This window comes from Bubalus kerabau, chromosome 6 (genome assembly GCF_029407905.1).
Source record: "Bubalus kerabau isolate K-KA32 ecotype Philippines breed swamp buffalo chromosome 6, PCC_UOA_SB_1v2, whole genome shotgun sequence".
In the NCBI taxonomy this organism is placed as follows: Eukaryota; Metazoa; Chordata; class Mammalia; order Artiodactyla; family Bovidae; genus Bubalus; species Bubalus kerabau.
Window position 1 is genome coordinate 113,194,303 of NC_073629.1, and position 13,886 is coordinate 113,208,188.

A 13,886-nucleotide genomic window follows, 5' to 3' on the forward strand; every position below is an offset into this window, starting at 1 on the left:
ACATGGGTGTCCCAATTTACTCTGGAAGCTTAAAAAGCAAAGCTTGGCATTTTAAACCTTGGATGTGACAGGAGGCTCTTCTCTACAAAGAAGAAGACCGAAAGGAATGGTTGCTGGATAGGTAATAGTAGTTGCTGTCACCGGTTGGCCAAGAGCATCCAGAGAGAGGAGGACAAAGTATAGTTGAGTGTAAGCAAAAGACAGAGGGGACATCTACCTCCTGAAGGCAAAGAAAGTCCTCGTAGAGTAGCTGATGTCTGCCCTGAGTTCTGGAGACTGGAGGAGCATGGGCTACCCGGATAAGATAGAGCATTGCAAGGGCTGTAACCAGCCTCCACCGAGGGAGGCCAGGAGAACTCCAGGGGGCACGTGGAATGGTTTTGAGGGAGAGAAGCAGAAAGAAAATGATCCAGGTACTGCTGAAAGTAGTAGAGGGGTAGAGGATGTGTGAGGGGGAGATCTCCCAGGGACCTGTGAGCCTCCAGGGGTGAGACCCTCAGATGGAATTAAGTGGTTTTCTGAAGTCGCTTTGGGTCCGGCATTGGCTGAGGCTTTCCACATAGTTTCCTTGCAGGTCCTGACAGCTCTCTGCACCCAGCACCCTGAGGAGCTGGCTCTGCCTCAGGGTTGGAGCAGGTTCAAGGGATCTTGCCTGAGGTTGTGGTGATCTCTTAGAGATCAGTATTACCACAGATGTCCAGAGTGATGTTCCTTTTATGTAGAAATTAGCAAATGAAGCATGATGTTATCTGGCAAGCACGCCTCTGACCGAAGCCTTGAAAACTGACTCAGGTTTGTTTTAAAACATAATTAAATTTTATTATTTACTTTTCCTTCTGGGAAGGAAGAGGAGGCTGCGAAATGGGCCCGGGAAGAAGAGGAAGCCCAGCGTCGGTTAGAGGAGAACCGGCTACGGATGGAGGAGGAGGCAGCCAGGCTGCGGCACGAGGAGGAGGAGCGGAAGCGGAAAGAGCTGGAGCTCCAGCGGCAGAAGGAGTTGCTGCGCCAGAGGCAGCAGCAGCAGGAGGCTCTCCGGAGGCTGCAGCAGCAGCAGCAGCAGCAGCAGCTGGCACAGATGAAGGTAAAGCCAGGCGCCGACCAGGCCACTGGTCAGAGGAGCTGCTTGCCTGCATTTGTGGTTGGGTGGATGCTGGCAGTGCGGTGGCATAAACTATTCTTTATGTTAAATGTTAAGACTTTGGTTTTTTGATCAGCAAAATATAACATGCATTTAGAGAAGGGAAGAATAAGTAAAAGAGGCTACGACGTGAGCAGCAACATAAGCAAAAACCAGGTGGATCTGTATGGTTCATAAATTTAAACATTGGCACCTACTGTATCAGTTCAGCAGTGCTAAGGCAAGGATAAACGAGACAAGGCGACTGTCCTCAAAAAGCCCATAGACTCATGAGTGCAAGAAACTCAAACATTTGGGTGTGTAAGTAGGAACCATCATACAGGGCTTGAAACATAGCTGACTGTGGGGGTTATTGAAAGGTGGATTGAGGTGATGTATGCAAAATGAGGTTTTAGGAGAATTCAAAGCCTTATTTGAAATAGTAGAAAGTGAGACTGGGAAACCAGTAAAGAGAGTGTGATGGTGGTGATGAGAATGAATAGGGCCAAGATGAGAACTGGCTGACATTAATGAGCAGGACCTAGTGATGCTCTAAATCTGAGGGATGAGCGCAAAAGTTGGAATGGCTCTTAGATAGTAGGCCTTCCATGACTGGGAAAGTAGTAGAACTGTTGATGAAATAGGAGTAAGTGGAGAGGGAGGAGCAGATATATGGTAGGGTCTACAAAACTTCTCATGGACTGTATGGCTGGCCATGAGGCTTGGTATCCCCTATCTTCAAGGAGCTCGTAGGATAAAGACATAAACAGAAAATTGGAATACAGTGGGGTAAGTGCAGTGAGTGAGGGAGCACGGAGCAGTAGTTCTCAGGGTGTGATCACCTGGGAATTTGTTGATGTTGTTCAGTTGCTAAGTTGTGTCTGACTCTGTGACCCCATGGACTGCAGCATGCCAGGCTTCCCTGTCCTTCACTATCTCCCACAGTTTGATCAAATTCATGTCCCTTGAGTTGATGATGCCATTCACCTGTCTCATCCTCTGTCACCTCCACCTCCTCCTGCCCTCAGTCTTTCCCAGCATCAAAGTCTTTTCCAGTGAGTCACCTCTTCGCATCAGGTGGCTGAAGTATTTGAGTTTCAGCTTCAGCATCAGTCCTTCGAATGAATATTCTTGGTTGATTTCCTTTAGGATTGACTAGTTTGATCTCCTTTCTGTCCAAGGGACTCTCAGGAGTCCTCTCCAGCACTGTGGTTCAAAAGCATCAATTCTTTGGCGTTCAGCCTTTTTTATGATGCAACTCTTGCGCACCTATACACAACTACGGCAAAAACCACACATTTGACTATATGGACTTTGTCGGCAATGTGATGTCTCTGCTTTTTAATATGCAGTCTAGGTTTGGTTTGTCATAGCTTTTCTTCTAAGGAGCAAGTATCTGAATTTCATGGCTGTAGTCACCCTCTGCAGTGATTTTGAAGCCCAAGAAAATAAAGTCTGTCACTATTTCTACTTTTTCCCCATCTGTTTGCCATGAAGTGATAGGACTGGATGCTATGATCTTAGTATTTTGAATGTTGAGTTTTAAGCCAGCTTTTTTACTCTCCTCTTCCGCACTAATCAAGAAGTTCTTTAGTTCCTCTTCACTTTCTGCCTTTACAGTGATATCATTTGCATATTTGAAGGTGAAAAGTGTTAGTCACTCAGTCGTGTCCGACTCTTTGCAACCCCATGGACTGTAGCCCCCCAGGCTCCTCTGTCCATGGAATTCTCCAGACAAGACTACTGGAGTGGGTAGCCTTTCCCTTCTCTAGGGGATCTTCCTGACTCTGGGATTGAACTGGGGTCTCCTGGATTTCAGGCAGATTCTTTATCTTGTGAGCCACACCACATATCTGAGGCTATTGATATTTCTCCCGGCAATCTTGATTCCAGCTTGAATTTCATCCAGCCTGGCAGGTGCATTCTTGGGTCCTACCCAGACTTACTGAATGAGAACCTCTTGGAAATGGAACCCAGCAGTTGTGTTTGAATAAGCCCTCCAGGGCTTCTGATGCTCACTGATACGTGAGACCCACTGCCCATCTGAGGCGTTTGGGAAGCTTTCCTGAAAGAAGATAACTTCCAAACTGAGCCATAAAGGGAGTGAAAATTTAAATTTAAAGAAAAAAATAAAGGTCAAACAGCCAGTTTGGAGAATGGAGGGGGTTTGTGAGAGCAGAATGAAGTTGCTGGAGAATGAGCCATGAGGTTCCTATCTAGGCTTCATATTTAGCGCTTGAATTGCTAGGTCATGTGGTGCCAGTGTCTTTGATGGTTTAAGGAACTGCCAGATTGTTTTCTGAAATGGCTGCACCGTTTTGTGTTTAGTGGTTGAGGGTTCAAGTTTCTTCACATCTTCATCAATCTGTATTATCTGACTTTTTGATTATAGCCATCCTAGTAGGTGTGAAGTGATAACTTGTAGTGATTTTGGTTTGAATTTCCCGATGACTAATGATGTTGAGTATCTCTTTATGTGTTTATTGACCATTTGTAAATCTTCTTTGGAAAAATGTCTATGTAGGTCCTTCGCCTATTTTTAAACTGGGTTATTTTTATTATTTAGTTTTTTAAGTTCTTTATATGTTTTAGATATTTGAGTTCCATATCAGATGATTTAAAAATATTTTCTCTTATTTGTTTTTTTCCACTTCCTTGACAGTGTCCTCTGATGCACAGAAGTTTCACATTTTGATGAAGTCCCAATTATCTGTTTTTTTCTTCTGTCGCTTGTTCTTTTGTTATATCTAAGAATTACTAAATCTGAGGTCATAGTTTTATAGAATCCTATGTTTTCTTCTAAGACTTTGTAGTTTTAGCTCCCTAATCTATTTTGAGTTAATTTTTGTAAATTACATGAGGTGAAGGTTTGACTTCATTCTTTTGCTTGTCATTTATCCGGTTGTCCTATTTTCACCATTTGTTGAAAAGACTATTGTTTGTCCATTGAATGGCTGCAGCATTCTCCTTAAAAAATTGGACACATAGATTCGTTTCTGCACTCTGAATTCTGTTCAGGTGATCTGTATGATCACTGTGCTAGTAATATACCGTGTTGACATTACTATTGCTTTGTTGTTAAGTTTGGAATCAGAAAGTGAGTCCCCCCGATTTGTTCCTTTTTCTCATAATTTTTTGGCTCTTCTGTGTTTCTTTAAATTTAATATGGATTTTAGAATGAGTTTGTCAGTTTCTGCAAAGAAGCCAACTGGGATTCTGATAGGAATTGCATTGACTCTGTAGATCAGTTTGAGGAGTCTTGGTATCTTAACAATACTTAGTCTTCTGATCTGTAAACATAAGATGTTTTTATGTTCATTTAGATCTTGAACTTCTTTCTCTGTTTTATAGTTTTTAAGAGTATAGTTTTTGTACTTCTTTTTGTTAAATTTATTTTTAAGTATCTTGTCTTGCTTTCATTGTAAGTGAAATTTTCAAAATTTCATTTTCAGATTGTTCTTTGTAAGGGTATAGATGTGCAATTGATTTTTGTATACTGAGCTTATATCCTGCCGTCTTGCTGGACTGATTTATTAATAGTTTCTTAGTGAATTCATTAGGATTTTCTGTATCATGTTATCTTCAAATTCTGAGACCAAGAAGCAGCCTACAGTTTAGCCTGTGTCTCCAGTGAATCTGCCAGTTACCCCCTAACTGCCTTTTACCCCAACATCCACTGATGTTGAAAGTTCCCTTAGGCTTCAACTCCTCATTCTCCATACTCTGTTGCAAATGAAGTTAGTTTGCTTTGAGAAGAGATCTGGAGCTCTCCCTATTCCGATCTGTTCCTCCCACCTCATCCTCAAGGCCAGAGTTCCCCAAGTCGCAGCTCTGGAGCTGGGAACGGTGGTGGTGGTGGTTTGGTTGCTAAGTCATGTCCGACTCTTGTAACCCCATGGACTGTAGCCCTCCAGGCTCCTCTGTCCCTGGGATTCTCCAGACAGAAATACTGGGGTGGGTTGCCATTTCCTTCTCCGGGTCCGACCCAGGAATCAAACCTGGGTCTCTGTTTGATTGTTACAGGCAGACTCTTTACCTACTGAGCTAGGAGGGAATTGCTCTCAGAACAGTGGCAGCCACTTTTTCAGTTAAGCCCTTGGGGAGGGACCTGAGCCTCAGATCTCCTTGGCTTACCTTTCCTGGTGGCGTGGAACCTCTGCCTTTCAAACTATAGGGCAGTGGCAGTCAGGGCCCCCATGGTCTCAGGAGACCCAGGTTCAGTCCCTGGCTCGGAAAGATCCCCTGGAGAAGGAAATGGCAGACCACTCCAATATTCTTGCCTGAGAAATACCATGCAGTCCATGGGGTAGCAAACGAGTTAGACACGACTTGGCAACTAAACAACAGTCTCAGTAGCTCTATGCAGTTTCCATTCCATAAGTGGAGGCTAGACATAAGCAAGCTCCCATATCTCAGCAGTGCTTGTCTCTAACTTAGCCTTTGCAACAGGCAGCTGGAGCCAGGATGAGAATTGCTAATATTGTGCTCTTTCCGGGAAACCAGCCCTTTGTCTGGCAGCCGAGGGGAGAGAGGGAGGCCTGTGTTCTTGGCTCCCCTCATCTGAAGTGCTGGCTGAGCTGGAGGTTGGGAGAGCGTAAGTCAGGGCACAAGTCCTACAGACTCTCTGTTTTTACATTTCTTAAGGATTGTTCTTAATACTTCTTAAAGAAATGTTACTTAAAAAATGGTGTTGAAAAAGTAAGGTAACAGTATCAGAGCAGGGGGAAAATGTAGATTTTTCAAGTATCAGTGAAGGATATTAGGCATTCGGGGGTCAGAAAATGTCCCAAATTCCCTACTGTTTGCATGTCACTTGAGAGAGAGTTGTTCTGAAAAGTGTGATTGACAACCTTCAGTTCTCTGGCCAGTACAGGATGTTGGTTGAACTGGAAAATGCCCTGAGGCAGTGTTGATGGAGTGATGGGATAGCATTTCTTATGCACAAATAAGACTTAAGGGAAATGATAGAGATCTGTCATGTGAAGGAGTCTTAGATTTGTTCTGCATTACCCCAGAGAAGAGTCGTGTGAATCCTGAGCAAAAAGTACAGTGAAGTATATTTTGGCACAAAATAAAGGAGGGTTTCAGAGGTGCCTGTAAGGGGAACAGGCCATTTCAGGAGGCAGTGAATCTGTTCTTGGTGCTGGCTGAGTTTCTGCTGCAGAGGACTGGCGATTGGTTCCTGGGTATGGTGGGGTGATACAGCCACTGGGATTTTAGACAACAGTGGTTGCTGACTGATTGCATCAGAATTACAAAAATATGCAAATTCTCTGCCTTTACCTTTAACTATTCATTGACCGTGGGGACCAGGATGTCTCTGTTTTTTACAGGCCTTCCGGGTGATGCTTGCTGCAGGTTTGACAGGACTTTCCAAATGTGTCATTTCCTATGGAGAGGAAGAGTTTATTTGTGCCCCACTCTTCCTGCTTGGTACCCCGTCTTTCTCTCTTAGCTCCCTTCTGTACCTCTCTCCTCCCAGAGCACAGGTGCGTGTAAGAGAAGTGCCCTTACTACCCACCGCTGGGCAGAACATGTTGAGGGTGCTCAGTATGTTGAGGATGTTCAGTAGTGTTGAGGGCTCTCGTTTGGAGAGCTGTCCAGTAACATCATTGATGGTTTAAGCTGCTTTTACCCTTATCCCATCAGTTCCAATTTTAGAGATTCCTACTGAAGAACCTTTCTATTTTGGCATTTTGTTTTGATCCACACACACGTGCTGTTTTTATTACCTGGTTTAGATTTGGTTTTTGTTGTTTTTGTTTTTAAGAGCCCTAAGATGTGTGAAAATTGAGTGAATCTTTTTCTGGCCCAGAAAGACCAAGGGATTCCCTTAGAAATAATCAAAATTTTGAGAACATTAAAGTATACAGGACTCATGTGTACACTTGATTTTAGTCGATAATTTTAAGGGATAGGAAAAACAGAATTATCGATTAAAACCAATTTTGTGCTCATGACTAGAAGCCACAGCCTGGTTAACTCCCTACTGGGAAAGGCTGATTGAAAACCATGCCTGGCATCAGCTGCCCACCTCAGCTTTCCCTTCAGAACAGGGTATTGTGTCCTTGTTACCTCCTTGGATTAAAAACTTAGTGATTCTTTTATTTCATTCTCTCTCTTTATGGCTGTATATTGGAATATATATCAGTGGCAGGTATAACAAATTTGCAATTTCATAAGAGTAAATCAGATAAAAGTGTGTTGATGTATTTTGGGCTTCCCTGGTGGCTCAGTGGTAAAGAACTTGCCTGCCAGTGCAGGAGATGCGGTTTCAATCCCTGGGTCAGGAAAAACCCCTGGAAGAGGACGTGGCAACCCACTTCCATATTCTTGCCTGGAGAATCCCATGGACAAAGAAGCCTGGCGGGCTACAGTCTCTGGGATTGCAAAAGAGTCGGACACCACTTACGACTAAAACAACAATAATATTGATGTGTTTTAAGTTGTTTTAAAATAATCTTGTGACAAGAGAAAATTAAGTAAAAGAAGCAAAACTGATTGGTAGAGTAGTCATGTAAAAGGATCAAAGAAGGCAGTTTAAATCAAATGTTATAAATGGAACGGAGGGAAGCATGAAGGTTCTAGCTGTACACAATGCATTGTTTGCCCCTCCGTTTCCTAGCCATGTGTCTGCATGAACTCTTCTGCCTTCTTTTTTTGCTAGCTTCCTTCTTCTTCAACGTGGGGCCAGCAGTCCAATACGACAGCATGTCAGTCCCAGGCAACGCTATCATTGGCTGAAATCCAAAAACTAGAAGAGGAACGAGAACGGCAGCTTCGAGAGGAGGTAAATTTTAAAAGTGATCTAGACAATCGGTGATTCAGAATAGCCAGTGCGCATTCTGGATTAGTGGCTACTAAAGATAAATATTGTTGTCAGAGTTGCTGTGTATCCGAATTAGATATTTATTTTTCAGCTCTTTAGCCTGTATGATGGTCACTAGCAAATATGAAGGATCTAATAGAAATAACATTAAGATTGGGTACAGAAATGTTCTGTTACCTTTACCATAGCTCTTGAGAGAATAGCTTAGAAACAAAAGTTACATGGGTGTTTCAGAATGGGGGATGAGTTTTGTGCGGATAGCCTCTTAAAAATTTGACACTTACAATGCAGAAATTTTTTTCTCTAAAGGGTACTGGGTTCTGACTAACCTGGAAAACCTTAAAATATGACAGAAATACCATCTCTCTGCTTGTTCGTCTACATCCTGTAGTTCCTCATTAGAATAGAGAGGATACAAAAGAGGGAAAGGGGTTGGGGGGGCGGCAGAACATAGTTCTTGACAGAAGTGGAATGGTTTGGCTCAGTATACACTAGCTGAGTGCCATCTGTCCATCGTGTGTTTGCTGCTCGTGTGGATATAGTTGAATCTCAGATAGACAGAATTCTCTCCCTCCATAAAGCTTACTTTTAGTTGCGGGGACAAGGACATGAAAAGACATACGGAGTTCTAGAAGGCAATATGTGTCAGAAAGAAAAATAAAGTGGAAAGGGGCGTAGGGAGAAGGTTGGGAGTTAGTGATAGTATTGGTGGTGGGTAGCAGTTGATTGTCTAGTTCTAGGTGTGCTGACTGGGAAGGCCTCTCTGAGAAGGTTGCGTGAGGTAACTAAGTCTTAATGGAAGTACTGTACATGGGTATGATTTGAGGCAAAGCAGTCAGTTTGTTCGAGAACGCAAGCTGTCATTCTGGATCTGGGTGGTGTGGTTCACTAAAGGCCGTGAAAATCATCTGTGCGTGTTCACCGTGTGGTGTGCATGACATCACCCAGTAGGTTAAAAGCTTTTTTCACCTTAAAATTTACCATGTTTCCTACCCTCCTTCAAAAGAAAAAAGGCTGAGCTTTCTCTGAAATCATCTCTCTTTTCTCAAAAGTTAACAGCTGGATACAGAGCAGAGTGTAGCTTCCTCCTCCAAGGCTAGAAATTGTTCCAATAATTTTGGTCCCTGCTAAATAAAAAAAAAAATAATAATGGTCATTAGAGTTGGAATCACAGGTCTTGGTTCTTGTTCATATCTTTGTCTGTTAGAAGTTAATAATTGCCTTGTGTTTTCATTTGATTTTCTTTGAACAGTTAAGTCTATGCATGCTTCAAAATGTATAAAGTGCCACCCAGCAGATAGTATCCGACAGTTCTATTTCATTCTTTGCCTGGCAGTGTCCTTTCCAGGACCCTCTAACTTGTTCAGATCTGAACATGCTTGACTTGCTGCACGTGTGCTCTGTTCCTCAGCATTTTGTCATCTGCATGTTGTCCCAGGTGGTGCTGATGATAAGGAATCCACCTGCCAGTGCAGGAGACATAAGAGACGAGGGTTCAATCTCTGGCTTGGGAAGATTCCCTGGAGGAGGAAGTGTCAGCCGCCTCTAGGATTCTTGCTTGGGAGAATCCCATGGACAGAGAAGCCTGGTGGGCTACAGTCCATGGGGTCACACAGTCGGACAGACTGAAGTGACTTAGCATGCACACATATTTCTTTCCATCTCGTTCTGTGTTGTCTTTTGTGATGGAATATTTTCTCAGTCTTTTCTTTTAGTCCTTCTATTGAACTTTTAATGTATGCTCTCTTATTTTAAAGTTCTGAATCCATATATTGTTCCCTCTTAAGTATTTGTGTTTATAGTCTCTTACTCTTGTTTTACTGAATACAACATCTAACCTCTAAGAATAATACTTACTGATCACTCCTACTTTCCCTTGTTTCTGTTCCAACAGAATTTTGTTTGATTTGGTCTTTGGCTTTCATCTTACAGGCTGGGCTGTTTGTTCTTATTTACGAATAAGGCACTGAGGAGCTGTCGGGAGGTTCTGGTGCATGTGGCACTTTGCTGGGCTTTGCTGTGATGGTGTCGGTAGTGGTTTCTTCTGTTCAAATCCCACCATCTGTTGGTATCTGTAGGTGTATTCTCTTACAGTAGGTCAGCTTTCCTATAGAATAATCCACTTAACTGGTTCAGCCTCTTTAAAAAGGAAAGTTTTAATTTTCTGCTGGGGAGAGGTGAGGGGATAGCTGCCAAATGTGTTGGGTGGGGAAGGTAGTCAGGGTCTTGATGTTGCTTTTTACAGGCTTGTCTTCCTTTGTTTGAGATACCCATGCCTGTAATTCCCGAGCTTTCTGTATGAATTGACCTGTTTCTGAGCTTCCTTTTACTTCGGTTTTAACTTATTGGGTCTGTTGTATTGGCTGTCTTTATTTGCTTGCTTTCCAGCTTTTAAAAACTTTCCTGTTCTCTTTGTCCTTAAAGTTTATGTTTTAGAAAAAAATTATTTTTGTCATTTTGATAGGACTTTGGAAATAAACATATTACATTTTTACGCTTAATCAGAAGTCCCATTTAATTTTTAAGAAGTAATTCTTAATCTCTCTTTATTCTCGTCTTAGTACTTCTGACTGTGTACATCTTTATTTGCAGCAGAGTAGTTAACTGTTAGTTGTTTAGTTGCTTCCCAGGTGGCACTAGTGATAAAGAACCCACCTGCCAACACAGGAGACGTAAGAAACATGGGTTTGATACCTGGGTTGGCAAGATCCCTTGGAGGAGGGCATGGCAACGCACTCCAGTATTCTTGCCTGGAGACTCCCATGGACAGAAGAGCCTGGAGGGTACAGTCCATAGGATCACAGAGTCAGGCACAACTGAAGTGTCTCAGCACACACACTATCTATTTATATTCCATTTAGCATACTGGACATTTATAACTTTTATTTTAAAAACTGGAATCCTGAGGTAGCTTCTGTTGTGCCTACAGCAGAGGCGCCAGCAGAGGGAATTGATGAAAGCTCTCCAGCAGCAACAGCAGCAGCAACAGCAGAAACTCTCAGGCTGGGGGAACGTCAGCAAACCTGCAGGCACCGCGAAGTCTCTTCTGGAGATCCAACAGGAAGAAGCCAGGCAGATGCAGAAGCAGCAGCAACAGCAGCAGCAACACCAGCAGCCAAACAGAGCCCGGAATAATACGGTGGGTCCGTCTTCCTGAGCGGTTCTTGTGTGGACTGGCAGTGTGAGTTATCTGTTCTGACTCGTGGGCTCTCTTTTTGTCTTTTTAATATTCTTAACTGTCGTTATTTGTGTCTCCTTCTTTAACAGCATTCCAACCTGCACACCAGCATTGGGAATTCTGTTTGGGGCTCTATAAATACCGGTCCCCCTAACCAGTGGGCCTCTGACCTAGTCAGTAGTATCTGGAGCAGTGCTGACACTAAAAACTCCAACATGGGATTCTGGGATGATGCAGTGAAAGAGGTGGGACCTAGGAACTCGACAAACAAAAATAAAAACGCCGGTCTCAGGTAGGGCTCAAAGCGATCGACCTGTGTTCCTTGGTGGATTGGGGGAGGAAGGGCATGTGAGGAGTATGATACTGGGTGGCCAGAGAAAGGTAGTTATTTAGTTTTTACTTACTTTCACCTATATCCTGGCATGTGAGGTGATAGTTTGATGATTGTTTTTCTTCCCTATGGAAACACATCGGTATTATTACTAGTGGCTCCTTTGGTTGCTGGACATGGAGTCTGTTGCCTGTCACGTGGTAAACACTTAATATTTTTTGTTACTGCTCTTGAATATTTCTCTAAGGTAGTCTCGAGATTCTAGCATTTTCTCTAAAATTTTAAGTTAGAGTATTATAAACACTTAAACTGTTTTATTTTTATGATGAATTTGTTACATCTTACATTCATCTTTCTTTTTGTTGAACAAGCATGGGTTTTAATGTTAAGTCATGAACTCAAATCCCAGCACTAGCACTTACGAGCTGTGTGACCTTGGGCAGGAGGGAACCTCTTTGAGCCTCAGTTCCCTCATCTGTAAAATGAAGATAACAAGAACAGCTTCATGGGTGTGGTTGTAAAGGTTAAGTGAATACGTGTAAAGTAGTTAGTAAAGTGCCTGGCACATAGTAACTACTTAATAAATGGTAGTGTTGTCAGAATATTTCTTCTCCATTAACTGAGGGCTTAATGTGTGATGAATAGGACACTGAATAACATGCTGAGCATCTTTGCCAGGCACTGTGCTCTAGGCCTTTGCATATAGTATTTTTATTCCTTTTAATAACCCAAAGAAGTATTAGTATCATTTTACAGATGAGGAAACTGACGCTGAGCAAAATTTAAAATCTTACCGACGGACACATGAGAAGAACTTAATAATTTCTCTGAAAAGAAGCCCGTATTCACAAACTAGAATGTATTAACCGAGGCTAGATTTTAATAGGTACTGAGTAAACTCCCCCACCCCCAACCCCAGTATTTCACTTTTTTGTTTTTGGACTTTTGTTTGTTTGTCTGTTTGTTTTCATTTTCGGAGCCAAGAATTGGATTGCTGGACAGCCATCCAATGTTGCCAAGACATTATCTGTGTATGGTGTTAGAGTATGATTATAACAGTAACCGTTCCTGGGAATATAATACCACCCTATTGTTTTGCTTTAGTAAATCTGTAGGTGTGTCTAACCGGCAGAATAAGAAAGTAGAAGAAGAAGAAAAATTGCTGAAGCTCTTTCAGGGAGTAAATAAAGCCCAAGATGGATTTACCCAGTGGTGTGAACAGATGCTTCATGCCCTTAATACGGCAAATAACTTGGATGGTAAGAACTGGGGAGGGAAACCCAGCATGTGGAATGGCAGAGCAGGCCCCACAAAGAGTTAGGCAATTGAAATGATGGGCCAGCCTTCAGGAGGTAAAGTGTGATGGAGGTCAAGTCCTGCACCTACTGTAAGAACTTGACTCTTTTACAGCATTACTTGTGAGAAAAGTTCTGTAATACTGTGCTGAACTAGGTTACCAGTGGACACCAGAGTAGCTGCAGGCTATCCTATGATGGACAGGGCAGAAGAGATCATGGTTCTCTCCTGCTCATTTTTGGGGAGCATCACCAGATGAACAAAGGAGACTAACTGTTATACTGGAGACCTAGGTCAGCCTGCACGAGAGACGACTGAGGTGACGTGAGAATTTTTCCCTTCCTGCCTTTGGGGGCAGGGGTGGGAGTCGTGACTGAGCAGGTAGACATGCTTTGTATGGGATAAAGCTGAGACCTGTAATGTATGCAAATGAAAAGGTTTCGGCACAGTTTGAAGAAAAACTTGCTGCTTGTTGGTTGTTCACGAAGAGAATTGTCTGCCTGAGATGGAAGCAAATACTTCCCTCACCCGCACATGTTCGAACAGAGACCAGTCAGGTCGGTGTGGACGGGATTCCCATAACTTGTGAGGTTTGCTGAACTAGTCCATCTCTGATGTCTTTTCTAAAGCCAGAAACCTTTAAAAAAAAGGGGGGCGGGGCAGGAAAAGAATTGAAGGGTTCCTTTGCAGCAGTGTGACATAGCTGATGGTCAGAACGAGTCAGAAAGCAAGAGCGAAAAATAGTAATGGCTACCATCCATTAAGCACCTACCATGTACTAGGCACTTTCTGGGGGTTAATACGTGTTATCCTAGTGATGTTAATTTTGGCCATAACTTAACCTTTACAATGTCAGTGATGTTATCCCCATTTTATAAATTAGGAAACGGAGGCTCAGGAAGGTTAAGTAGCTCATCAAGGTCACACAGTGAGCAAATTTCAGTCAAGTTTTAAACCCATGTCTGTCTAACTCTGATACTTGGACTTTTCTCCTGCACCACACTGCTTCATGTCGAATTTTTCTGTGTAAACAGAGGTTATCTCAGTGAAGCAAAAGGAGGCTGCAGCTTTATCTTCAGTATCTGTCATGCTGCCTGGCATATACCATGGCACTTAAAACATGTTGACTGAATTT

The 13,886-nt window shown here is 42.9% G+C and overlaps 1 protein-coding gene across 9 annotated transcripts in view; it reads left to right on the forward strand.

Moving 5' to 3' along the window:
* Positions 1-13,886, forward strand: part of GIGYF2 (GRB10 interacting GYF protein 2) — a 130,482-nt gene that overhangs the window by 108,584 nt on the left and 8,012 nt on the right. For all 9 annotated transcript variants that reach the window (XM_055586479.1, XM_055586483.1, XM_055586484.1 and 6 more), the window contains 5 exons: positions 845-1,081; positions 7,785-7,907; positions 10,876-11,085; positions 11,214-11,416; positions 12,560-12,714. In XM_055586479.1, the coding sequence (XP_055442454.1) occupies positions 845-1,081; positions 7,785-7,907; positions 10,876-11,085; positions 11,214-11,416; positions 12,560-12,714 (928 nt within the window). The remainder of the gene's footprint in view (positions 1-844; positions 1,082-7,784; positions 7,908-10,875; positions 11,086-11,213; positions 11,417-12,559; positions 12,715-13,886) is intronic.